Source organism: Scyliorhinus torazame, chromosome 5, assembly GCF_047496885.1.
Source record: "Scyliorhinus torazame isolate Kashiwa2021f chromosome 5, sScyTor2.1, whole genome shotgun sequence".
Classification (NCBI taxonomy): domain Eukaryota; kingdom Metazoa; phylum Chordata; class Chondrichthyes; order Carcharhiniformes; family Scyliorhinidae; genus Scyliorhinus; species Scyliorhinus torazame.
Window position 1 is genome coordinate 224,639,903 of NC_092711.1, and position 27,634 is coordinate 224,667,536.

The 27,634-nt window shown below is 42.3% G+C and overlaps 1 protein-coding gene across 2 annotated transcripts in view; it reads right to left on the reverse strand.

Annotated features, from left to right (window-relative positions):
• The window catches only part of LOC140420970 (fatty-acid amide hydrolase 2-like), a 72,663-nt gene that overhangs the window by 21,149 nt on the left and 23,880 nt on the right, over positions 1-27,634 (reverse strand). Inside the window, exons 3-7 of one of the 2 annotated variants that reach the window (XM_072505182.1) lie at positions 27,134-27,270; positions 25,672-25,881; positions 16,253-16,372; positions 9,721-9,856; positions 4-121 (exon numbers count right to left, since the gene is read on the reverse strand). In XM_072505182.1, the coding sequence (XP_072361283.1) occupies positions 4-121; positions 9,721-9,856; positions 16,253-16,372; positions 25,672-25,881; positions 27,134-27,270 (721 nt within the window). The remainder of the gene's footprint in view (positions 1-3; positions 122-9,720; positions 9,857-16,252; positions 16,373-25,671; positions 25,882-27,133; positions 27,271-27,634) is intronic. The other variant, XM_072505183.1, reaches the window with a different exon arrangement.

The window sequence follows — 27,634 nt, forward strand, 5'->3', positions numbered from 1 at the left end:
TACCTTTCTCTGAGCACGAATTAATTCGCTGTCTACTTTGGACACGAATGGAGATCCTCCATCATGTTCCATGGAATAGAATTTCACTTTTTTAATGAAAACTTCTTCATCAAGCTTCACCCTTTTTAAATACAAAAATGAACATGTTATTCAGAAAGCAGAGACCTGACAAGCTACTGTTCCTTAGAACCTAAATGTTCATAGCGGTGCTACTAATAAACAAATTCTATTGAAACCTCAGATAGCCTTGCCCGAGTTAGTTTGCCTTCTATGTAAAAGTCACCAATCATCTATACATTTGTAGTCAGACCTCTTACTTCTATTCTAATCCCGGAGGAAGGCAAATTGTTTCACTACTAAGTGATTGCTGACCCTGCACGTTAACATTCTGGTGATCTTTCACACATTTTGTGGTCCAATAGAAAATAATCTGATATTTCATTTTTCCTACCTAAGTGCTTCATGTTTTGTCACGTGGTATTCCATTTGCTCTTTCCCACTCATTCTACCTATTTAAATCCATCTTCAGCTTCTTTGCATCCTCTTCACTTCTTACTTTCTCACCTAACTTTGTAGTATGTGAACTTTGATACATGACTTTATCTAAGTCATTAAATGTCCCAATCTAATTCTGTTTTTGCCGATTAACTGATCCGCAATACAGGCAAATTTATTAATTCCAATCCCATCAGGTGATTACTATGGAAATTAACATAGACAGAGAGGAGGTTCTGAGTTGTCTAGCAGGGCAGGGGGGTGGGGGGGGAAAGAGTTTCTTTTCTGACCATCCTCCTCACCTTCTCTGACCCAGGACCAAATCAGCTACAGCCAAGGGTGTGGCTTATCTCCCTTTCTCCATGCTGCCTTCGACGGTAGGCCCAGGAGCAGATCCTGTGAGCATGATAGGATCACTTGGATTTCCAGGTATGCAATTTTGGGCAGAGTGGCAATGCAACTCAACTGCCACTCTATTGGTTGTTACGACCCATTTTTCTAAAGGCCGAATTACCATGTCCTTGATAATTGATTCTAACATTTTTTTCTACCACAGATGTCAGGCTAACTGGCCTCTAGATACCCATTTTCTCTCTTTTTCCTTTCATAAATAGCTGGGTTATGCTAATCACTTTCCAAGTCTAAGGAATTCCGGATGATCAAAATTTAAATATTCACCATATCTGTAGCAAACACTTCTAAAACACTAGGATAAAGATAATGAAGTTCAGGAGATTTGTCACCACTTAGTCCCATGAAATTCTTCAGCAATATTTATTTACTTGTCTTTATATTATTCAAATTCCTCACTCATGCAAGATTCTTGGTTCCATCTTATTTCTGGCATAACTTTTGGGACTTCCATTATGAAGACAGAAACAAAGTATTTTCTAATGTCTCGTCCCTCATACCAACGTAGTGTGCTTTGTTTATATTTAAGTTCCTAGTTTCAAACTTGACAAAATCGCTTTGAGATTCAATATAAAATTCTATGATATGAACATTCTTCCCTTGATACCCCTTTACTACCAGATAAATTACCCTTTTCTTACGGTACAAAATTAGATCCATAACCTGTTCCCTCCCAAGTTGGTTCACCATATTGATTTTGAAAAAAATCTTCGATTCATTCCATGAGCTTCACACTTCCCTCTAAGCTGCATGTCCTCCAACCCAACGTTCCCACACAAGTCTTTCCCTTTACAATACCACACTTGCGTAGATGTCCGATAAAATTTTGATGGTCTGCACACTACAAAAGAAAATTTAGAGGGTTTGTTGCTCCACACATTACTGTATCTTTAGTTTGTCCATTTGAAAGATTAAAGTCTGCATGATTTCCCTATTACACTTATTATAGGAATATTTCATTTCCTGATTTAATCTGTTCTACATTACCAGTATTACCAGAAACAAACCTTCCCCCAATGATTCCTGTCTCTTGCTGTTTCTTTTGTCATGTCCACATGACTCGCACATCCAATTCTGAACTTCAGACTAACTTTCATATTTTAAAACTGAATACAAAAGGCCAAAAAGAAAGCCGGTCGCGAGTCACCTGGCTTCTTTTGCAGATTGAAATCACTCTCTGAAGGAACATTCCAACCTGATGTGAATCAATGGCTTTTCCTGAAACCAATCCAAAAAGGGCATCATCAAATAGAATGAGTCATTCAAAAAACCAAGACACTGACTGCTTCAAACTTCCACGGTGTTAACCACAACACAGGACGCTAGAATAAACATGAACTACACCCTTATTTGGAAAAAAAAACTTTGACTTGTAGAAAGTCACATGATGAGACAACCATGCTTTCTGCCTGCATTTTAAAAAAAAATCAACATAAGCTGTTTGCAGGCAGGGTTCAACCAAGAGCTATCAAACTAGCTACCAGTAATTCAAGCAGCTATGGTATTTGTTATAGAGTGTTATTATTCTGGATCTTCTGATTTAAATCCATTGCTGATGTATCAGAAGTGCAGTGACAGCATTAGTTGTTGTTACCAATATATATTCATATTTCACTATTGTAGTTTTAATTCTATTCTGTTACTGTTATTCCAACGTTTAACTAACTGCTCCCATTTTTGACATCATGCTAATATTAAACTTCATTATTTTCATATGGAAAAGATCAACCTGTAATTCATTTCAACTACATTTTTGTGGTTAAGTTAACATTTTTTGGCGACGAGGATACAAAATTTGAGTTTCAGCACGTTCAACACAAAGTTTCGCTAAGTTTATCGATGGAAGACAAGTTTGCTGGACCACAGCTATATTTGGGTTTACCAGCGAGTTTGTGGAAAGAGAACTGGACTGAATGTGGAAAGGTCGAAACACTTCTTAAGCACTCAATTCTCCTTTGGCGAAGACTTACAAGCTAGTGAAAAATTTAGCTATACCAAGGAAACTGGGGACATTTCATTTGCAGATTTAGTTCCTCTCGTTCAAAATCACCACAGTCCAAAGTACAATGTTTCAAATTCCTTCGTCATTTTTGGAAGACGGGATAGTCTTTAGCTACGAAAGAAAAAATGCTGGAAAATCTCAGCAAATCTTGCAGCATCTGGAGGGAGAGAAAAGAGTTAACGTTTCGAGTCCAGTTACTCTTTGTCAAAGCCTTAGTCTTTAGCTAACTCTGTTGCTGAATTGCGCCAGCTCTCTGAACATTGAAAGTTTGGAGCACTTTTGGCAGACCTACTTTGGGGCAAACTAGTTTGTGGCATTAACGAGGTCAGCATTTTGCTGTGTTTTCTGGGAGAAGCCGCGCTATAGAGGTTCAAGAAATTTCTCAGGACATGAAAATGGCTGCCAGTAATAAGAGATTCAGAAGATCAATGGGGGCATGCAGGCAGGTAAACTGTATCAAGTAAGAAGCTGCAAGTAAAAAGGTGAAGACGGGAAGTGTTTTAGGTGTGGAGGGTCACACTATGGAAATCACTAAGTTTATGGACGCTGTTTGTCACCGGTGCAACAAGAAGGGGCATTTAAGGAAGAAGTGCTGGAGTGCTAAGAGAAAGTCGAAGGCTGAGCAGGGCACTTCAAATTCAACAAAGCCTCAATTGATGGCAGATTGTTCGGAAACCTCAGAGCAGGAAAGGAGCACTATTACGATGTGTTTAATATGAGTTTGGGTGTGCAGAGCCTATTTATGCTACAGTGGAGGTCGATCGACAGAAACTAAAGATGGAGGTGGACACAGGAGCCTCTGCATCGGTAATCAGTGAGACCTTCAGAAAATTTGGGAATCTAAGCAGCCACCAGCTCTTACTCACACAGGAATCAACTTTCAGCCTTATACCTGCAAGACCATACCGTTGCTTGGATCTTGAGAGGTAGGCATTGCGTATGACAGCCAGGAAGCAAGAACACGACTTCTGGTAGTAAAAAGGCATGCGTCTAGTCAACTAGGGCGTGGCTGGCTCAGGAAAATGTAGTTAAATTGGGATGTGATACAGCACACAACTGGGAGGATGTAACTCATAAATATTCTGAGGTTTTCAAAGACAAACTGGGCACATTGTAGGACATTACAGTTAAATTGTTCATAGATCCTCGGGCTACTCCTCGCTTTTATAAATCAAGGACGGTGCCCTACACGATGAAAGGCAAAGTGGAGGAGGAGGTAGAGTGGCTGCAAAGCTTAGGATTCATTGAGCCCATTCAGTTTTCATGTATGTAGTTTCAATTTTCCTGTTCTTAAAGGTGTTAGCACTGGGCGTATATGTGCGGGTAACAAACTTACCATTAATCAGGCTTCCAAGCTAGATGTTTACCCGTTGCTGAGGTTGGAAGATCTGTTCTCAACCCTGCAAGAGGCAAGACGTTTTCAAAACTGGGCATGAGCCAGGCCTACCAACAATTCTTGCGAGAGGAAGATTTGAAGCAGGACGCGAACATCAACACGGAAAAAGGGTTGTTCAAGTATAATAGTTTGGTTTTTGACATATCCTCCAGTCCGCCGATCTTCTAAAATATGATCAACAACCTGTAACAAGGCATTCATCATGTTGAAGTGTACTTAAGAGGAGCGCCTCAGCAACCCAGATCAAGTTTTAAAAGGTTTTCAGAGACGGGACTGTGTCTGAAGTGGAACATGTGCATTTATCAGGCACCAAGCGTGGAGTATCTAGGCTAAAGTGTCACTGCACAAGGCTCATCTCCTGTGGAAGGGACATTTTGAGCGATTAAGGAAGCTCTGGAGCCCAGGAATGTGGCTGAGTTCAGGTCATTTGTAGGTTTGATAAACTATTATGGAAAGTTTTTGCCAAACCGGTCTACGATTGTTGGCTCCACTGTACCTATTTCTGCACAAAGAAACAAAATAGAGAGAGGGTGTCTGCAGAGAAAAAGGCTTTCAAATATGTGAAAGCACTGCTACAATCGACCAATCTGCTAGTCTATTTTGATCCAGACAGAGAACTTATTCTGTCATGTGGTGCCTCGCCTTACAGCGCGTGGGCGTTACTTTGTCATGTAATGGGGTACAGGTCTGAAACACCCGGACGTTGACAGAGGTCGAGAATGGTATTCACAGTTGAACAAAAGTCTAGCTATCATTTTTGTGGTAAAAACATTCTTTCAGTACCTCTATAGTCATTCGTTCACCATATGTACCGACCAGAAGCCATTGATGAGGCTTTTCAGTGAGTCAAAACGTATTCCTCCCATGGCCCCAGCAAGAATACAGTACTGGGAGCTTACATTTTCAGTGTATCAGTACAGCATAGTGTACAAGGCAGGGAAAGACAATGCTAACATGGCCGTGTTAAGTCATCTCCCTTTACTAGATTTGCCAACTCATGTAATGTATCCTCCCGAGATGATTTTCTTACTAGAGAGGCTTGCCAAATCTCCAATGAGTGCTAAACAAATTAAGCAGTGGACGGACAGATTCTATTGTATCACACGTTAAAAGATTTCTGGTGGAAGGTGGTGGGTTGAAGCCTTACGCGAGGCTCAAAAACAAGTTAAGTGTACATGATGATTGCTACTGTGAGGGTCGAGACTGGCTGTTTCACCCCTTGGTCTTTCTGGATGAAATTCATGAGGCTCATCCAGCCTCTTGGATGAAGAGTCCAGCCAGGTCGTATGTTTTGCGGTCTAATTAATATGCACCAGGATTTGGAGAACAAAGTGAAATCCTGTTCTGCATGTCGCTCTAACCAGAAGATGGTGTTACTAGCACCATTACATCCTTGGGAGTGGCATGATCGTCCTTGGTCAAGAATTCATGTGGATTTTGTAGGCCCTTTCATGGGTCACATGTTTTTAATCATCGTTGATGCACATTCTAAGAGGTTAAAAGTATACATCATGAATAATATTACAGCCCCCGGTGCCATAGGGAAGCTACGCCAGGTCTTTGCATCTCATGAGTTACCAGATTCTCGCGTTTCTGATAATGGTACAACATTCACACGCGAGTTGTTCCAAGAATTTATACAAAAGACTGGATTACACCATGTGTATTCTGCGTATTTTCATCCAGCTTCAAAATGGTTTGGCAGAGCGGGCTGTTGAGACAGTGAAGGAAGGATTGAAAAAGACAGGTGATATTTTAGGGACAAAGCTCTAGGGACCAAACTCTTGGGGTTCTTATTTCAATATTGTATCACACCACAAACAACAATGGACTCTCATCAGCGAAATTATTGATGTGTACAAGACCGAAGTCTCACCTGGGTCTGCTACATCCAGATGTCAAAGCAAAAGTGGGAAGGAGACAAGAAAAGCAGAAAGAGAAACAGGATTATCATGCTAAGGAGAGATGCTTTAACCCGAATGATTGTGTTATCAGGAATTTTGGCAATAGCCAGATTTGGTTACATAGAACAAAACAGCGCAGTACAGGCCCTTCGGCCCTCGATGTTGCGCCGACCTGTGAAACCAATCTAAAGCCCATCTACACTATTCCCTTATCATCCATATGTTTATCCAATGACCATTTAAATGCCCTTAATGTTGGTGAGTCCACTACTGTTGCAACCTGGAGTTATTCTTAATTGAAGTGGTCCAGTTTCTTTGGCAGTGAAATTGAACAAGGCACCAAGATCATATTCATCTATGCCATGACTCGGAAGTAGTGATGTTCCAGAAACCACAATATAAGGAAATGGGCTGAGGAAATTCAGCAATGCGTGGTTCCTGTTGTACTAGGACCTCCAGGGGTCTCTAATTCAAGATAGGCACACTCATGCACAGATACTCAACCTACTCCTACACCCACAAGTTCAGTTAAACCAAGTCAAGCATCACCAAAGTTGATGGATTCACCAGTGGTGCTGCGAAGACTGCGACAACGTAGTGAAAGACTGACGTATAATTAAGGCATTAGTTTCATTGTATCTCTGTCTTTAAGGGGATTAAAATTTATAATAATAATCTTTATTGTCACAAGTAGGCTCACATTAACACTGCAATGAAGTTACTGTGAAAAGCCCCTAGTTGTCACATTCCGCCGCCTGTTTGGGTGCACAGAGGGCGAATTCAGAATGTCCAAATTACCTAACAATACGTCTTTCGGGACTTGTGGGAGGAAACCGGGGCACACGGAGGAAACCCATGCAGACACGGGGAGAACGTGCAGACTCCACATACAGTGACCCAAGCTGGGAATTGAACCTAGGACCCTGGAGCTGTGATGCAACAGTGCTACCGTGCTGCCCATTTATGGGGGATGGGGGTAGAAGTATTGTCAAGTGATATTTTTATGCATCTTATTTAAAACCACTGCAGATGTTATCAATAAATGCTGTGACATCATTAGTTGTTATTGTTATGTATGTATATTTGTATTTAACCACCTTCTAATTCTATTCTGATACTGTTATTTCAATGTTTAACTAGCTGCTCCTCTGTTGTTTGAGTCCATACTGTATCTTAAACTATTATTTTTTATATATTAAAGATGATCAACATTTTTTTTAAATTTAGTGTACCTAGTTTGTTTTCCCAATTAAGGGGCAATATTAACGTGAGGATTCCACCTAGCCTGCACACCTTTGGGCTGTGGGGGTGAAACCCACGCAGACTCAGCGAGAATGTGCAAACTCCACACAGACAGTGACCCAGGACCGAGATCGAACCCGTGTCCTCAGTCCTTTGTTGGTTATTAGATCACATGTATTATTTTCTATTTGTGCTATTAATTCTTGCAATTTGTTGTGAATGCTTTATAATAATCGCTTATTGTCACAAGTGGACTTCAATGAAGTTACTGTGAAAAGCCCCCAGTCACCACATTCCGGCGCCTGTTCGGGGAGGCCAGTACAGGAATTGAACCCACACTGCTGCCTTGTTCTGCATTACAAGTCAGCTGTTTAGCCCACTGTGCTAAACCAGCCCCTAATGTGTTCAGATATAGTGCCCCTAGCTTTAACATTTTTCTAATTTTACCTAATGTTATCTCAGTTACCAATGCCTTATAAATAACAATCCAGAGATTATTACTTTTGAGGTTCACCATTTAAATTTGGGCATTTGGTCCTCAAACCCCTCTCAGCAGAACATCAATCCTAGCTCTACCAAAGTTGTTGGTGCCTCCATGGACCATTACAACTGGAAACATCTCCTCAAATATCTTCTCCAGTCACAAGCTGATGTCCTTAACCCTGCCACCAGACAAGAAACACAATCTTCCAACACTTGGTTATGGCTGCAGAGAACAGTATTTATTCCTCTGACTACCATCTCCTATCACATTTCTTTTTATTCACCCCATTCCTGCCCCAAGATGCCATGGTCAATTTACCCATCCACTCGGCAGTCCTTGTTCTCATCCACATAGGTAGTAAGTAATTCATACCAGTTTGTCAGAGCTAAGGGTTGAGGCTCCTTCATCACCACACGGCTGAATCCCCATACCTCTTACAGTCACATCTTCCGGTCCCTGAACACTGTCCAACTCTTTCAGATTTGACTTTACCTAGAGGGTGTGACTGCCTTCGGGAGCAAAAAAATCCAGATAACTCTCCCCCTCCCTGATGCCCTGCAATGTTTGTACCTCCGACTCCAGCTCAACAACTCTTTCTTGAGCTGCAAACACATCTCACAGATCAGTTGCCCAAGATCACATTGCCCTCCAAAACCTCCCTCATGATGCAGTTACAGCACACCATCTGCTGTATCTACCTAATCCCCATCCATTCATCAAACCCCTGTTAAAAATACTTAGAGAAGGGCACAAACTAGTTCCTGAACTGATTTGTCCTGGATTGGAGGATTGTAGCCTTTTCCCTGAACACATCCAACAGTAATACTAAGACGGGGTGATTTTCATTGTTCATGACACCTTACTTTCATCAAAATTCTTTGAGAGCTGATTTTGTCAACAAAGATCTGCTGATCAAATACACTTCATGCCAGGTTCAATTATCTCCGAGCCCTCAAAGAGTCTACTTTCCACAGACCACCACCATCTAAAAGGCTCAAGACAGGAATGTGATGGAATACCTACCACTCACCTGAATAGGAGTAGCAAAACACAAGAATCGCAATAGCATGAAGGAAATTTAGTTGATCAAAGTTGCTCGAGTCACTAGACTTGGTACCCAACCCCAAAACTGTCAAACTACACTGTGCCTACAATATGTATGATCTACTATGACAGCTGCCCTCCCCTGTCATTTGAACCAATAAACAGGACAAGAGCAACAATACTGTGGGAACATCACACATCATCCTGACCCTGGCATACACTGCTTCATTAATATTGAGTCAACATTTGAGAATTCACGACCATGATTGTAGGAGTAGCATCACCACAGGACTTCAACTGTTCAAGAAAATGGCTCAGATCAAAAAAAGTCTCTTCCCCAAAATCTTCCTTGTGCTCCCTTGATTCTCTCCCCATCCCTATTCCTTACATGGATACAATGAGCCAAATTACCTGCTGCTGTAGAGTAAACTTTATATGAAGTGCTCTGATTCAGGCCTTCTGTCAATCGTCCCTCTCTCATCCCAACCACAACCATTCGACTGTTGATGGCAGAACCTTCAGCTAACTCGACTTGCACTCTGGAATTCCTTCCACAAAAACCTACCATTTTTCCATCTATCTTTAAAAAGCCTTCTAGAACCCCCTCTCATACCCAAGCTTTCAATCACCTCTTCTAAATCTCCTTCAAGATTTTAATTTGCTCTTTTTTGTTGGTTTATGAACTATCACAGTCTGTAGAACAATGGAAATAGAGATTACTGCTTGAGCATTTTTTTCTTACTTGGAGATATTTGGACCAGCCATGACTTTGAGCATTGGAATGAGGTCCTCAACATAACGACACATGGGACCGGTACAGAGAAATTCAGCTTTTCGACCTGTTGCATTTGGAAACTGACCACCATTAGGTACCAAACCTGAAAGCACAGCATTAAAATATTTCTAGACTTCCAGAGTACATACAAAGGATACAGAATACTGACAAAAGATATCGACTAAGTAGTGCAATTAAATTCAGATGGGATTCCATCACAATTTTGGTACACGGACATCACTTTCTAATTATTTTAGAGTATTTAAACCATGCATGAACCGTAATATAACATTTTAATGGATGGCATTGATTTTGCTTTACTCCATTATTCCACACCAAATACATTTTTATTAAACTTTTACATATATATACACCCAGCTTAAGTTTTGTAGTTTAAGACGCGCTAGTGTTACAAACAGGAGGGGAATTAATTTAATCAGTCCCGAATTATCCTCTTACTACGCATCCATAAACAGAAAGGTGATTTTTAATTTTTAGCTTTCCCCTTTATAAGTGACACTATATTTTCCCCAACCTTTCAATTTTGGAGTGATCAGATCCTACATTAATAACTCCACAGCAAACTCGGTATTAGGTAAAATAAAAGGATTGGTTTATTTTACAAAAACAAATGCGGGAAGTGGTTTCACAACGTCCACCCTTTTTGCACTCATTGAATGAAAGTCAGATGAAAGAAAGAAAGGGTGTACAAAGTAGCCAGGTTGATGCTTTCCTTCCTGACTTTTTGGATAGCACACAGGCCAAACAAAAATTAATCTTCAGGTAATCTTCTATCAGATTCTTGCATTTTGATTTGTATTATTATTTGCTTGGGAATTAAGGAAGTTTTGTAGACAATTTTCTTTACAAAATGAAATGCAGAATTTAATGTGGGGGCCAGAGATTAAAAATTACTCTTTTGTTTTTGAAATCTGGGCTGAGACCTATCAAACATAATGGGATAAAATTGCCTCATCTCAAAGAAACCCATAAACGCCTAAAATGAAATCAGTGAAAATAATTTGAATCCAGATTCAGGAGACTCTAAATTAACAGCCTAAAGAAACCTGGGAAATAAAAGCGTTGCAGAGGCTGATTTTCCAAGGCCAGAGTTAAAGCACAATGCTGGGCAGTGGAAGAGGACTCTTTATCCTCAAAGTAATTTATCAATGCTTGAGCTGGACCTTTTGATGCTGACGATGACCACAAAGAGTTGGGGGAAATAATTGTATCCCCTAACAAATCAATGCAGCCTTTTAATCATTGCTTTTAAAGTGAAAACTGGGAAGTTATAATTTAAGTACATATTCTGAAAGAAAGCTCCGATTGTTATAGGTTTTCACAATACTGATTTCAGGTCAGAATTTGCACAGAATGTTCTGCCATAGATGGCTTATACCATAACCTGCGGCACTTATCGGGTCTTCTCACTGCTCAAATTAACCCTTGTTGAAACAATTATAATAACTTTGTCTCCCTAACAAGATTACTAAATGAATGCAGCAATTATTAGGAGCGATGAAACATATCTTGCCTTTATTGAAAAGCTAACTGGTTAAAGAAAAGGATGCTCAAACTTTGAAAGATGATCTACAGCAACACTCAGTGGCTATTGCTTGCAACTGCATACAGACTGAGGCAGGGTTTTTAAAAAAAATATTTTTTTTATTTTTCCAATTCAGGGGCAAAACCAGTTGAAACAGCTTTTTGAAGACATCCAGCCAGAGTCTGCAAGAGTCCGAACAAATCTGTTCTGGAAAACAAGTATTAATCTGTGCCATTCAGTTATAGGATGGATTGAGAGCTGTATGTTGTTTTACTTTCCTGTTGTTTAATTGGGAATATATAGTAATTAAGGGTATTGTATTTATTGTATTGAGCAGTATTGTTTAAGGGGTTAAATATTTTAACATTGTGTTAATAATAAAGTTTTGTTTTAAAATACCAAAATCCTATTTATTCGTGCAATCACTCCTGGAGAGAAGCATTCGTTCCACAGTCTTACAAAATAATCTAAAATACTGTTGGGATCTGGTCTGAAAATGTAATAAAATTGGAGACTCTTTACTGGGATCTTAAGTTTAATGATTTGGCTTGGGGTTATTGAACTTAAAAGACAAAAGTGTGTGAGCAACGATTGCATTCTTTCAGGTGACTGGAGATGATTATTTCAGTTGCAAAAATGCTCCCGAGTGTGGAAGCAATTACTCGGGATGGTTTACTAAGAGAGACTAAAACAAAACTTTGGGGTTTGGCAGAAAAGTTGCCGTTAACCTTATCTAAAGGGTGAGGAGGGTAGAAACAAAAGTCATAGCTCAACATTTAAATTTGCCAGAGACTAAGCCTGAATCATTTGAATTAGCTAGAATTTAATTACAAATGAAACAATTAGAAATGCAGGAGAGATTGGCATAAAAGGAAAAAGATAAACAGAAATGGAAATGAAAGAAAAAGAGAAGGCTTTTCAAATGGAAACGGAAAGGAGGAAGCTTGAGATAGAAATTGAAAAATTAGCAAAGGAAGAAAGCAATAAGAAAAAGAGAACATTTGAACTTCGGATACTGGAACTGCAACGAGAACATCAACGGAAAATGGTGCAATTAAAGGCAGAAGCTGAGGACGGTCTAGAGGAAGTAATAATTCCTTGTCAAAATCTTAGGAGGGATATGTTTAAATATATTCAAGCATTGCCACGATTTAATGAGAAAGATGTGGAAGCCTTCATCTTATTTGAGAAAGTGGTTAAACAATTGAATTGGCCAAAGATCATGTGGGTAGTGCTGATTCAAACAAAGTTGGTAGGTAGAGTTAGTAAAGTGTTTGCATCACTATCAGAGGAGGTGTCCAGGGATTATGATGAGATGAGAAAAACCATATTAGGTGCATATTGACTACTGCCAGAAGCCTACAGACAAAAGTTTAGAAATCTAAGGAAGGAACCAATCATATATATATATATATATTATATATATATATATATATATATATATATATAATTTGACAGAATTAGAAAAATAATTTCAATAAATGGATAAGAGCATTAAAAACAGACCAAACGTATGACGCTCTTAGGGAAACGATTATTTTGGAGGAATTTAAAGATTCACTTAACACAGTAGTGAGAACTCATGTGGAAGAGCAAAGAGTTAAAACTGCTAGACTGACAGCAGAAATGGCAGGTGATTTTGAATTGGTCCACAAAGCAAAGTCTGGTTTTCAACATCAATTTCATCTGTGAAGGATAGAAACTGGGGAAATGAGAAGTTCACAGGTGGTCAATGAAAAGGAGGTTTAGTTGGTGATATTAAAGAGAGCGTGCTTCAGAATAAAAAGGAAACCTATGATAGTGGATAAATGTGTTTTCATTATAATCAAGTTGGTCATGTGAAGTCGCGGTGCTGGTGCTGTACTGCTGCAGGAAGATTACAAAATAATCAAAAGACCGATCAGTTATTTTACTCCGAGATTCATCAAAATAAATATTCGACTCGCGAGAAGGAGACATTGAGTTTGGTATTGGTGTTACAACATTTTAACATTTATGTTAATGTTAATTTTAACATTTATGTTAACGTTAATGATGGAAAGGGATAAGTATACACCGCAGGGCAAGAGTTATAGCTGGGTGAAGGGCAATTATGATGCCATTAGACGTGACTTGGGGGGGATAAGGTGGAGAAGTAGGCTGCAAGTGTTGGGCACACTGGATAAGTGGGGCTTGTTCAAGGATCAGCTACTGCGTGTTCTTGATAAGTATGTACCGGTCAGACAGGGAGGAAGGCGTCGAGCGAGGGAACCGTGGTTTACCAAGGAAGTGGAATCTCTTGTTAAGAGGAAGAAGGAGGCCTATGTGAAGATGAAGTGTGAAGTTTCGGTTGGGGCGATGGATAGTTTACAAGGTAGCGAGGAAGGATCTAAAGAGAGAGCTAAGACGAGCAAGGAGGGGACATGAGAAGTATTTGGCAGGAAGGATCAAGGAAAACCCAAAAGCTTTCTATAGGTATGTCAGGAATAAGCGAATGACTAGGGAAAGAGTAGGACCAGTCAAGGACAGGGATGGGAAATTGTGTGTGGAGTCTGAAGAGATAGGCGAGATACTAAATGAATATTTTTCGTCAGTATTCACTCAGGAAAAAGATAATGTTGTGGAGGAGAATGCTGAGCCCCAGGCTAATAGAATAGATGGCATTGAGGTACGTAGGGAAGAGGTGTTGGCAACTCTGGACAGGCTGAAAATAGTTATGTCCCCGGGACCTGATGGGATTTATCCTAGGATTCTCTGGGAGGCCAGGGAAGAGATTGCTGGACCTTTGGCTTTGATTTTTATGTCATCATTGGCTACAGGAATAGTGCCAGAGGACGGGAGGACAGCAAATGTGGTCCCTTTGTTCAAAAAGGGGAGCAGAGACAACCCCGGCAACTATAGACCGGTGAGCCTCACGTCTGTAGTGGGTAAAGTCTTGGAGGGGATTATAAGAGACAAGATTTATAATCATCTAGACAGGAATAATATGATCAGGGATAGTCAGCATGGCTTTGTGAAGGGTAGGTCATGCCTCACAAACCTTATTGAGTTCTTTGAGAAGGTGACTGAACAGGTAGACGAGGGTAGAGCAGTTGATGTGGTGTATATGGATTTCAGCAAAGCGTTTGATAAGGTTCCCCACGGTAGGCTATTGCAAAAAATACGGAGGCTGGGGATTAAGGGTGATTTAGAGATGTGGATCAGAAATTGGCTAGCTGAAAGAAGACAGAGGGTGGTGGTTGATGGGAAATGTTCAGAATGGAGTACAGTCACAAGTGGAGTACCACAAGGATCTGTCCTGGGGCCGTTGCTGTTTGTCATTTTTATCAATGACCTAGAGGAAGGCGCAGAAGGGTGGGTGAGTAAATTTGCAGACGATACTAAAGTCGGTGGTGTTGTCGATAGTGTGGAAGGATGTAGCAGGTTACAGAGGGATATAGATAAGCTGCAGAGCTGGGCTGAGAGGTGGCAAATGGAGTTTAATGTAGAGAAGTGTGAGGTGATTCACTTTGGAAGGAATAACAGGAATGCGGAATATTTGGCTAATGGTAAAGTTCTTGAAAGTGTGGATGAGCAGAGGGATCTAGGTGTCCATGTACATAGATCCCTGAAAGTTGCCACCCAGGTTGATAGGGTTGTGAAGAAGGCCTATGGAGTGTTGGCCTTTATTGGTAGAGGGATTGAGTTCCGGAGTCGGGAGGTCATGTTGCAGCTGTACAGAACTCTGGTACGGCCGCATTTGGAGTATTGCGTACAGTTCTGGTCACCGCATTATAGGAAGGATGTGGAGGCTTTGGAGCGGGTGCAGAGGAGATTTACCAGGATGTTGCCTGGTATGGAGGGAAAATCTTATGAGGAAAGGCTGATGGACTTGAGGTTGTTTTCGTTGGAGAGAAGAAGGTTAAGAGGAGACTTAATAGAGGCATACAAAATGATCAGGGGGTTGGATAGGGTGGACAGTGAGAGCCTTCTCCCGCGGATGGATATGGCTGGCACGAGGGGACATAACTTTAAACTGAGGGGTAATAGATATAGGACAGAGGTCAGAGGTAGGTTCTTTACACAAAGAGTAGTGAGGCCGTGGAATGCCCTACCTGCTACAGTAATGAACTCGCCAACATTGAGGGCATTTAAAAGTTTATTGGATAAACATATGGATGATAATGGCATAGTGTAGGTTAGATGGCTTTTGTTTCGGTGCAACATCGTGGGCCGAAGGGCCTGTACTGCGCTGTATTGTTCTATGTTCTATGTTGGTACCAATCAACGGAGACATATTTACGGACCATAATCCATTAAAATTTTTGGACAAGTTTAAAAATCAAAATGCAAGACTGTTCAGATGGAGTTTATTGTTATAACAGTTTGAATTAAAGATTCTACATGTGGCAGGAATGTGTTTGCATTATTTTCTCAAACTGGGAGCCAATGGGTAGTTAAATGGGTCAAAAGTTTTATAATAATGATAATCTTTATAGTCACAAGTAAGCTTACATTAACATTGCAATGAAGTTACTGTGAAAAGCCCCTAGACACCACATTCCGGCACCTGTTCGGGTACACAGAGGGAAAATTCAGAATGTCCAGTTCATCTAACAGCACGTCTTTCGGGACTGGTGGGAGGAAACCGAAGCACCCGGAGGAAACCCACGCAGACACGGGTCGTGCAAGCTCTGCACAGACAGTGACCCAAGTGGGAATTGAACCTGGGACCCTGGCGCTATGAAGCCACAGTGCTACCAACTGTACTACCATGCTGCCCCTTAGGTTTTGACTCAATGAAAGCACCAGAGTTAAACATTAGGAAACAGAGCTGCCTTAATGAACAAGTTGTGCATCAAAACTATATTTTCATTGAAATAATTAAGCTGAAACAAACATAAAACCATACAAGTCACAAAATATATTTAGGTGACAGAATCTTCCAAATACTACACATTACAAAACTAGTGCAGAGTGAAAAATAATTCTGACCTGTTGTAGGCTTGTGTCCATAAATTCCATTGAAGAAGGCAGGCATTCGAATACTCCCGCCAATGTCAGAACCCACACCCATTACTGATCCTGCTGCAGCAATAATGCATCCCTCGCCACCTGCAAAAACAAAAATGAAAAAATTTAACCTTTTTCTACAATATTTAAACATTCCAGAGTTTCAGAACATATTTGCTCCTAAATTGTTTTGGGAATTCACAGGATGCAGACATCACTGGCTCTGCCAGCATTTATTACCCATCTCTAATTTCCCTGGAGAAGGTGGTGGTGAGCTGGCTTCTTGAATTGCTGCAGTCCATCTGGTGTAGGTCCACCCATAGTGCTGTTCGGGAAGATTTTGACCCAGCGGCAGTGAAGGAATGGAGATGTATTTCCAAGTCAGGATAGTGAGTGGCTTGGAGGGGAACATCCAGGTGATGCTGTTACCATGTGTCTGTTGCCCTGTCCTCCTACATGGCAGCAGTCATGGGTTTGGAAGGCGAGGAGACTTGGTGAGCTCCTGCAGTGCATCTTGTAGATGGCACACATTGCTGCTGTTGGGCGTAGGTGGTGGAGGAAGTGAATGTTTGAAGATGTGGTGTCAGTCAAGCTTCGAGTGTTGTTGGAGCTGCACTCATCCAGACAGGAAGAGTATTTTGCCATACTTCTGACCTGTGCCTTGTAGATGGTGGAAAGGTTTTGGGTAGTCAGGCGAGTTACTTACCAGGATTCCGAAGCTCTGACCTGTTCTTGTAGCCACAGTATTTATATTGCTGATCCAGTTCAGTTTCTGGTCAATGGTAACCCCCAGGATGTTGAAAATAGAGGACTCAACAATGATAATGACATTGAATGTCATGGGACAATGGTTGGATTCTGTCTTGTTGGAGATGGTCATTGTCTGGCACTTGTGTAGCGCTAATGTTACTTGCCACTTGTCAGCCCAAGTCTAGATATTATCCAGATCTTGCTGCATTTAGACATGGACTGCTATAGTATTTGAGGAGTCATGAACTATTCTGAACATTGTGCAACCATCAGCAAATATCCCACTTCTGTCATTATGATGGAGGGAAGGTCATTGTTGAAGCAGCTGAAGGTGTTGGACACAGGACACTAGCCTGAGGAACTCCTGTAGCAATGTCTTGAGACTAAGATAATTGACCTCCAACAATGTCAAACATTTTCCTTGGTGCTGGGTATGACTTTGACCAGTTTGCCCCCAGATGCTCATTGATATTAGTTTTGCTAGAGCTCCTTGATGCCACAGTCGGTCAAATGCTGCCTTGATGTCAAGGGCAGTCAATCTCACTCCCCGCTTGTGTTCAGCTTTTTTATCCATGTCTGGACCAAGACTGTAATGAGGTCAGGAGCTGAGGGGCCTTGCAGAATCTAAACTGAGCATTAGTGAGCAGGTTATTGCTTTTTTGGCCCCTTCCATCACTTTGCTGACCTTGGTGAAAATTCTGTTATAAAAGATCGAGCAAGGGACTTTCGGTGATGGGAGTGGACTGAGTGGACGCACAAAGGGTGGCTCTCCTCCTGAAAACTTGAATTTAGGTGCTTTAAACCCAAAATAAAACTGGGAGAAAAAACCCTCCCCCTCCTCCAACATCATCAGGACAAGACATGCCCAGCGGTAGCAGCTCCAGGAGTCGAAAAGACGGCAAAAGCAGCAAAAGCCTGGAGAGAAGAAGCGAGGTGATGGCGAGCACGAGGGGCCACGAGGTCCCGGCCACGCCTGAACAGAGAAGACCGTCAGATCACACGCAGGGCTTGCCACCGATGAACGAATGGAGCGAGTTCCTAACGCAGGAATTCCAGGAGCTCAAGGAGGCCATCAAGGTAGAGATGATTGCAACGGTTAAAGTGGCGGAGGTGCTGGCCACCCTGCAGTCAGCAATGGAAAAGGCAGAAAGGTGGCTGGAGACTCAGAAAGCGACAATCAGGGAGCTGGAGAAGGCCTCGGTCAACTAGAGTGACCGGATCGCCATACTAGAGTCGGAAATGGCAAGGTTATAATAATAATCTTTTTATTGTCACAAGTAGACTTACATTGCAAAGAAATTACTGTGTAAAGCCCCTAGTCGCCAAATTCTGGAGCATGTTCAGGTACAGAGGGAGAATTCAGAATGTCCAAATTACCTAACAGCACGTCTTTCGGGACTAGTGGGAGGAAACCGGAGCACCCGGAAGAAAACCACGCAGACACGGGGAGAACGTGCAGGCTCCTCACAGACAGTGACCGAGCCGGGAGTCGAACCTGGGACCCTGGCGCTGTGAAGGTACAGTGCTAACCACTGTGCTACCCTGTTGGTGGTGGCGCAAGGGACACGAAAGGGGAAGGTCGAGGACCAAGAAAATCGGTCACACTGCCAGAACCTGCACATTGTGGGTCTACAGGAGGGAACCGAGGGCAGGAACTCCACGGAATACGGAGCACAAATGCTAGGCACGTTGGTGGGAAGGTAAGGCTTCACCAAGCCCCCAGAAGTAGACGGAGCCCACAAGTTACTCTGGCCAAAGCCCAAGGTCGGGGAACAGCCGCAGCCATCATCGCGAAGCTGCACCGGTACAGAGACTGAGAAAAGACTCGTTGCTCGATGCAGATGCAAAAACCCTGCCAAAAACCCTGCTGGAGAGCTGTGGACCAGAGCTGGCCGCAGAGGACCAGACAGGCTTTGTCAAGGGCAGGCAACTAACAACAAACGTGGAAACGATCCCATCCAGGGAGTGAACATCAGAAGTGCTCATCTCCCTGGTCGCAGAAAAGGCCTTTGACAGAATCTAGTGAGGTACTAGAGCGGTTTGGACTTGACCCAGGGTTCGCCGCTTGGTTAAAACTACTACACTGCGCTCCCGTGGCAAGCATACGAACAAACACCAATATCTCCAAATATATCTGTAACAACCACAGGTTCATGCCCACAACAATGGACGCCACCTTCAAAAAGGTGGAGACAGGACAAGGTGACACTGATGGTTAGCGACACGTACACAGATGGCTGTATGGCGACCCTGGAGGATCTCACGGATAGGTTCCAACTACCAAAAGAAAACAAAATGAGACAGATCAAAAACTTCCTCCGTGTCAAACCAACGATGTACCCCCTGATACCAGGACATTTGCTAGTTGAAGAACTGTTGGGCGGAAGCAACCTAGGGAAGGAGAACTGTGGGGACCTGTACGGGCGACCTTTGGAGGAGGTGCTCTCCCCCCTGGATGAAACAAGGGAAAAATGGGAGAGAGAACTGGGTGTAGAAGTTGGGGGAGGGGCATGGGGCGAAAGCTCACGAAAACGTGACCAGGGAGATGAGCACTTCTGATGTTCACTCCCTGGATGGGATCGTTTCCACCTTTGTTGTTAGTTGCCTGCCCTTGACAAAGCCTGTCTGGTCCTCTGGTACACAGCTCTCCACAGGCTGCAGGGTTCCTGGGAGAGGTGAGTGCATATTTAAAAGTGCTTAGTTTACAGGTCGAGTGGCAGTTGGAGACTTCACTTCCTGGAGCGGGCCTATTGGCTCATTGGAAATCAGGCAGGGTACAAAAGGTGTGGCAGGAGTGCCTTTAGACACTGAGTGCTGATTGGAACAGAGAGCATCTGAGTTTAGGTGAGTGACTCAGTGCTGATTGGAACAGAGTGCATCTGAGTTTAGGTGAGTGACTGAGTGCTGATTGGAACAGAGTGCATCTGAGTTTAGGTGAGTGACTGAGTTCGGGTGAGTGGCGAGAGAGGGCTGTGTTTTTGTTGGTGTTCGTGTTTATCCTCGAGGTTCTATAAAAAAAATGTTTAAATAATTTAAATTAATTAACGAGTTGAATATGGCTGGACAGGTGATGTGCTGTTGCTGTATGATAATGGAACTGGTGGATCCCATTGAGACCGACAGTGACCACATCTGCAGCAAGTGTTGGCTGCTCGAGGAACTTCGGCTCAGAATTGATGAGCTGGAGACCGAGCTGCACACACTGCGGCACATCAGGGAGGGGGAAAATTACCTGGACGCTTTGTTTCAGGAGGCAGTCACACCCGGTAGAATAAGTACTGTTAATTTGGTCAGTGGTCAGGGACAGAGTGGTGTGACTGCAAGGGAGGCAGTTAGGGGGATCCTGAGTTTAGGAGTTGAGGAGCCTCAGCCCTTGACCTTGTCCAACAGGTATGAGGTACTTGCTCCCTGTGTGGATAAGGAAGAGGGCTGTAGGGAGGATGCGTTGACTGACCACTGCACCGTGGTACAGGAAGCCATTCAAGAGGGGGGAGCAAAAAGACAAGTGGTAGTTGTAGGGGATTCTATAATTAGGGGGATTGATGGCATCCTTTGTAAGCCAGATCGTGAGTCCCGCATGGTATGTTGCTTGCCCGGTGCCAGGGTGAGGGACATCTCTGATCGGCTTGAAAGGATTTTGGAGAGGGAGGGGGAGGATCCAGTTGTTGTGGTCAACGTTGGGACTAACAACATAGGTAAGACTAGGAAAGAGGACCTGTTTGGGGATTATCAAACACTAGGGACTAAATTAAAGAACAGGTCCTCCAGGGTTATAATCTCTGGATTACTACCCGAGCCACGTGCCAATTGGCATAGGGTTAAGAAAATTAGGGAAGTTAACACGTGGCTAAAGGAGTGGTGCGGGAAAGAGGGATTCCATTTCATGGGGCATTGGCATCAGGAATGGGGCAGGAGGGACCTGTACCGTTGGGACGGTCTTCACCTGAACCATTCTGGGACCAGTGTTCTAGCGAATAGGATAAATAGGTTGGTCACAAGGACTTTAAACTAGCAAGTTGGGGGGAAGGGAAGGGTAAAGCTATGGACAGTATAATGGTTAATGGAGAGCAAGGCAGCAGGTTACGTGACAGGTTATTATGTAGAGATATGGGTTCAAAGACAAGGAAAATTAGGAGAAAGGGTAAGAGGAAAAATAATTTGCGAAAAGTTACTGATTAACGTGTTAGGATTCATAACAAAGACATAAAAAACAGCATAAGTGTACTTTACCTGAATGCTCGTAGTATACGGAATAAGGTGAATGAGTTGATGGCACAAATCATCGTGAATGACTATGATTTAGTGGCCATTACTGAAACATGGTTAAAAGATGGTCACGACTGAGAGTTAAATATCCAAGGGTATCAGACTATACGAAAGGATAGAATGGACGGTAAGGGCGGTGGTGTAGCTTTGTTGTTTAAGGATGGCATCCGGGCAATAGTAAGGGATGATATTGGTGCTGTGGAGGACAAGGTTGAATCAATTTGGGTGGAAATCAGGAATAGTAAGGCGAAAACGTCACTGATAAGGAGTAGTCTATAGGCCACCAACAGGATGGTAGGGCAGGCAATAAGCAAAGAAATAACGGATGCATGTAGAAATGGTACAGCGGTTATCATGGGAGATTTTAATCTGCATGTTGATTGGTTTAACCAGGTTGGTAAAGGCAGCCTTGAGGAGGAGTTTATAGAATGTGTCCGGGATAATTTCCTGGAACAGTATGTAATGGAACCTACAAGTGAACAAGTGGTCCTAGATCTAGTCTTGTGTAATGAGGCAGGATTGATTAATGATCTCATAGTTCAGGATCCTCTTGGAAGGAGCGACCACAATATGGTGGAATTTAAAATACAGTTGGAGGATGACAAGGTAAAATCAAACACTAGTGTTTTGTGCTTAAACAAAGGCGATGACAATGGGATGAGAGAAGAACTAGCTAAGGTAGACTGGGAGCAAAGACTTCATGGTGAAGCAGTTGAAGAACAGTGGAGAAACTTCTGAGCAATCTTTCACAGTGTTCAGGAAAGGTTCATACCGACAAAAAAGAAAGACAGTAGAAAGGGGAAAAATTGACCGTGGATATCTACGGAGGTGAGGGAGAGTATCAAATTGAAGGAAAAAACATACAAAGTGGCAAAAATTAGTGGGAGACTAGAATACTGGGAAGTCTTTAGGGGACAACAGAAAGCTACTAAAAAAGCTATAAAGAAGAGTAAGGTAGACTATGAAAGTAAACTTGCTCAGAACATAAAAGCAGATAGTAAAAGCTTCTACAAATATAAGACAAAAAAGAGTGGCTGAGGTAAATATTGGTCCTTTGGAAGACGAGAAGGGAGATTTAATAATAGGAGACGGGGAAATGGCTGAGGAGCTGAACAGGTTTTTTGGGTCAGTCTTCACAGTGGAAGACACAAATAACATGCCAGTGACTGATGGAAATAAAGATATGATAGGTGAGGACCTCGAGATGATTGTAATCACTAAGGAGGCAGTATTGGGCAAGCGAATGGGGCTAAAGGTAGACAAGTCTCCTGGCCCTGATGGGATGCATCCCAGAGTGTTAAAAGAGATGGCTAGGGAAATTGTAAACGCACTAGTGATAATTTATCAAAATTCACTAGACTCTGGGGTGGTCCCATAGGATTGGAAAGTAGCAAACGTGACACCACTGTTTAAAAAAGGTCGGCAGAAAGCGGGTAATTATAGGCCGGTAAGCTTAACTACGGTTGTAGGGAAAATGCTGGAATCTATCATTAAGGAGGAAATAGCGGGGCACCTGGATGGAAATTGTCCCATTGGGCAGACACAGCATGGGTTCATAAAGGGTAGGTCGTGTCTGACTAATTTAGTGGAATTTTTTGAGGATGTTACCAGTGCAGTAGATAACGGGGAGCCAATGGATGTGGTATATCTGGATTTCCAGAAAGCTTTTGACAAGGTGCCACACAAAAGGTTGCTGCATAAACTAAAGATGCATGGCATTGAGGGTAAAGTGGTAGCATGGGTAGAGGATTGGTTAACTAACAGAAAGCAGAGAGTGGGGATAAATGGGTGTTTCTCTGGTTGGCAACCTGTAACTAGGGGGGTCCCTCAAGGATCAGTGTTGGGCCTGCAGTTGTTCACAATTTACATAGATGATTTGGAGTTGGGGACCAAGTACAATGTGGCAAAGTTTGCAGACGACACAAAGATGAGTGGTAAAGCAAAAAGTGCAGAGGATACCGGAAGTCTGCAGAAGGATTTGGATAGGTTTGGTGAATGGGCTAGGGTCTGGCAGATGGAGTACAAGTGTGAGGCTATCCATTTTGGGAGGAATAACAGCAGAATGGATTATTATTTAAACAGTAAGATGTTAAAACATGCTGCTGTGCAGAGGGACCTGGGTGTGCTGATGCACGAGTCGCAAAAAGTTGGTGTGCAGGTGCAACAGGTGATTAAGAAGGCTAATCGAGTTTTGTCTTTCATTGCTAGAGGGATGGAGTTCAAGACTAGGGAGGTTATGCTGCAATTGTATAAGGTGTTGTTGAGGCCACATCTGGAGTATTGTGTTCAGTTTTGGTCTCCTTACCTGAGAAAGGACATATTGGCACTGGGGGCAGTGCAGAGGAGATTCACTAGGGTGATCCCAGAGTTGAGGGGATTAGATTATGACGAGAGGTTGAGTAGACTGGGACTGTACTCATTGGAGTTTAGAAGGATGCGGGGGGATCTTATTGAAACATATAAAATTATGAAGGGAATAGATAGGATAGATGCGGGCAGGTTGTTTCCACTGGTCGGGGAAAGCAGAACTAGGGGGCATAGTCTCAAAATAAGGGGAAGTAGATTTAGGACCGAGTTTAGGAGGAACTTCTTCACCCAAAGGGTTGTGAATCTCTGGAATTCCTTGCCCAGTGAAGTAATTGAGGCTCCTTCTTGAAACGTTTTTAAGAAAAAGATAGATAAGAAAAAGAAAAAGAAAAAGATAGCATTTGGAGTATTGCAAGCAATTCTGGTCGCCGCATTGTCGGAAGGATGTGGAAGCATTGTAAAGGGTGCAGAGGAGATTTACCAGAATGTTGCCTGGTATGGAGGGAAGAACTTATGAGGAAAGGCTGAGGGACTTGAGGCTGTTTTCGTTAGAGAGAAGAAGGTTAAGAGGTGACTTAATTGAGGCATACAAGTTGATCAGAGGATTGGATAGGGTGGACAGTGAGAGCCTTTTTCCTCGGATGGTGATGTCTAGCACGAGGGGACATAGCTTTAAATTGAGGGGAGATAGATATAAGACGGATGTCAGAGGTAGGTTCTTTACTCAGAGTAGTAAGGGCGTGGAATGCCCTGCCTGCAACAGTAGTGGACTCGCCAACACTAAGGACATTCAAATGGTCATTGGATAGACATATGGACAATAAGGGAATAGTGTAGATGGGCTTTAGAGTGGTTTCACAGGCCGGCGCAACATCGAGGGCCGAAGGGCCTGTACTGCGCTGTAATGTTCTATGTTCTATGATTGCATGGAATAGGTCAGTCGCAGAACAAAAAGTTGCTTTCTATTTATCAGGTCTCTCGTTTCAAGACTTACTGAGGAGGTAGGGGATCCCTGCTATTGCCCTCCACAGATCACCCCATGTTTTAATGTGCCACCGACCACAATCTAATCTGACCTCCCATCCTGGAGTTATAGCTGAATGACTGAAAGTGCTCAAGGCGGGATTTGAGGAATTTACCTTTCCTGCTTGTGGTAAATCGACCAATGTAGTGCATGGGAGGCTCTGCCCTTGCAAAGGAGGCATTTCCGACACAAAGCGAATGAGTGACACAGGAGCAAGAGGCACCTGACCACAGGCCCCCTTATCGCATTAAGGAGAAATTTCTAACCAACATAATATTACAACCTCACCCACAGAGGGCAGCACTCATTTCCATTTTCCAAACATGGCTGGTTTTTGAACAGCTGGATTTTGGACATCATATCGGTATAGTCGAAACATTACTTCTACCCCTTGTATTCTACTGATTTAGATATGAAAGTCTTCATTCCATTTGTCTTTTTAATTATTTATTTGTACGAGTGCATGTCAGTTCAATGGCCGATGTACCTGAACATCCAAGTCTCTTTGGACTTCCACTGTCTCCAACCTTTCCCCATTTATAATGTACTCTAATCTAGTTCAAATGCTTTTAGGTCTAAAGGGATGACCATCATTTGTTGACATCGAAAGTCATTTGTCACAGTTTTGTCGATTCATCAATATCTTGTTTACAATTTTATGCTTCCATCTACACAACCTACAAAGCTTCATTTTAGAGTCACTGGCAAAATTGAATACGAAGCCATATTTCTATCAGCTTGATACAGGGATGTTATGATCATTCTGAATTGGATTTAAATCAAATTCAGGTTGCAGCGGTGAAGTGCCAGTGTCTGCCTTTTAAGTTTTCATAGCAAGGTCATCAGGTAGGTTTACGTCATAATGTCTGTACGTGTTGACTTGATAGTGGCATTTTCGGTTTCTTTGAGCCAAAATAAACTGTTTATGCAACAGTAGCCCTATTTTCCTTTGAGCAGCATTTAGAAGTTAGGATATCTCCCACAAAACTCAGTGCATGCAGCCCTGTCTCTTTACGAAGAATGACAATAAAAAATTTTGTAACTTACTGCTCACCTGAGCTTCCACCTACTATGCGATCCACATTGTATGGATTTCTAGTTGTCCCGTACAAATTGTTGCTAGATTCATACCACATACACAGTTCACTACAGTTTGTAACACCTAACGGGATAGCACCAGCTTTTCGGAGATTAGTCACAACATCAGCATCTGTTAGGGCAATCACATTCTTACGACTTACAAGGCCAGATGAATTGGGTGAACCTGGAGGGAAAAGTATAAAGTATAAAGTATCATACATAAACAATATTAGAAGTATAAACTGAGTAAGTTTAGATAAATTGCCACTGACAAGTAGACAATAGTGTTCTTCCAAATTTTACATGAACTTTTCTAGAGTATTATTGGAAGACTTTCTCCATTCACTGGTCCAATGGAAACCACAGACATAATTCCTTTACTTTAAAAAATTGGAAGGGAAGTTATGTACTTTATGAAACCTTCACAGAAAGTTAGATAGTTGCACCACAAAGGAGCATATCACCTTGTTTTTAATGTACTATAAAAATCAAGTAGATCACGACCAAATACCCTGGCCACAATACCTGAAGATTATCAATAGTTCTTCAAGGTGAGTAATTTTTCTTTCTCATTCTTTCTCAACTACACTCAACTAGATAGTGATGCAATGGTGTTCAGGGTGAAAAGTAGAAAATCCTGGGAAAAGAAGGGGGTGGAGTAAGGTAAGGGAAGGGAGAAGAAACTGTGTTTAGGATTTCAGCCAAGACCCACTATTATGGCGGCATGTTAGCACAGTGGTTAGCACAGTTGCTTCACAGCACAAGGTCCCAGGTTCGATTTCCACTTGGATCACTGTGTGCGTGGAGTCTGCACGTTCTCCCCGTGTCTGCGTGATTTTCCTCCCGGTGCTCTGGTTTCCTCCCACAAGTCCCGAAAGACGTGCTTGTTAGGTGAATTGGACATTCAAAATTCTCCGTGTACCCAAACAGGCACCGAAGTGTGGCGACTAGGGGATTTTCACAGTACCTTCATTGCAGTGTTAATGTAAGCCTACTTGTGACAATAAAGATTATTTTAAAAAATGAAATAAAAAGATCTTTTCAACCAGTCACCATTACTCAAAACTGCAGAGTTCAAATAATGCTGTCTGGTCAAAGTATGCAGATTTCCCAAAATAGCATGTTTACATGCACTATCTTAAACAAATAGCCATCGACGGGAGGAATGGACTTTTGCACAGCTGGTAGGCTCATCATAAGAGGTGGTAATAGCGGGGTGCACAAACAGTGAATGATGGACTCTGCTTTTGAGCCTGAGAAAGTGGCTTGAATTTTTGTATATTGAGAGGCAGCTTTGCAAGTATATGGAACAGCAGTAACATTTCAGCTCTGATTAAGAGGTGAAGGTTAAAAAAATATCTTTTGTTTTTACCCAAAACAAAATACACATCATGATGATAGGAAACCAAGGTGACCATTTAAGTGCACTAAAATACCTTCTAATGCAATTGCCTCTTTGACTGTGAAAGGAACACCGAGGTAAGGAACACTCTCTTCCAGGGACTTCACATCTTCACCCCCTTCAGCAATCCTGTTATCCACCTCCTTGGCCTCTTTCAAGGCAGCTGCAAACCTAGGGTAGAAATTAGAATTACAATGTGGTTTGGGGAAAATCTTTGTGACATGAAAGTCAAAATCATAGCTTCACCAAACTGAGAAAAACCATCTTTGAGGAAAATAATAATCCTCAAATAGTTGAGCAGATTAAGAAACACATCAGTTCAAACTAAGATGTATTTTACCCTTGGAACAAATACAAAACCACCTTTATTTGTAAAACAGCTATACAAAAGTCCTGTTACACATTAACAGTTTAAATGGTGGGTCCAATTTGTAAGAAACAGTGGCAAGTGTGGTAGCTGGATTCTGAAAGGAACGGAGTCCGGGGCTATGGCCTGAAGCTTTTGACAGCATTCAGAGGAAGGGATAGGTACAGA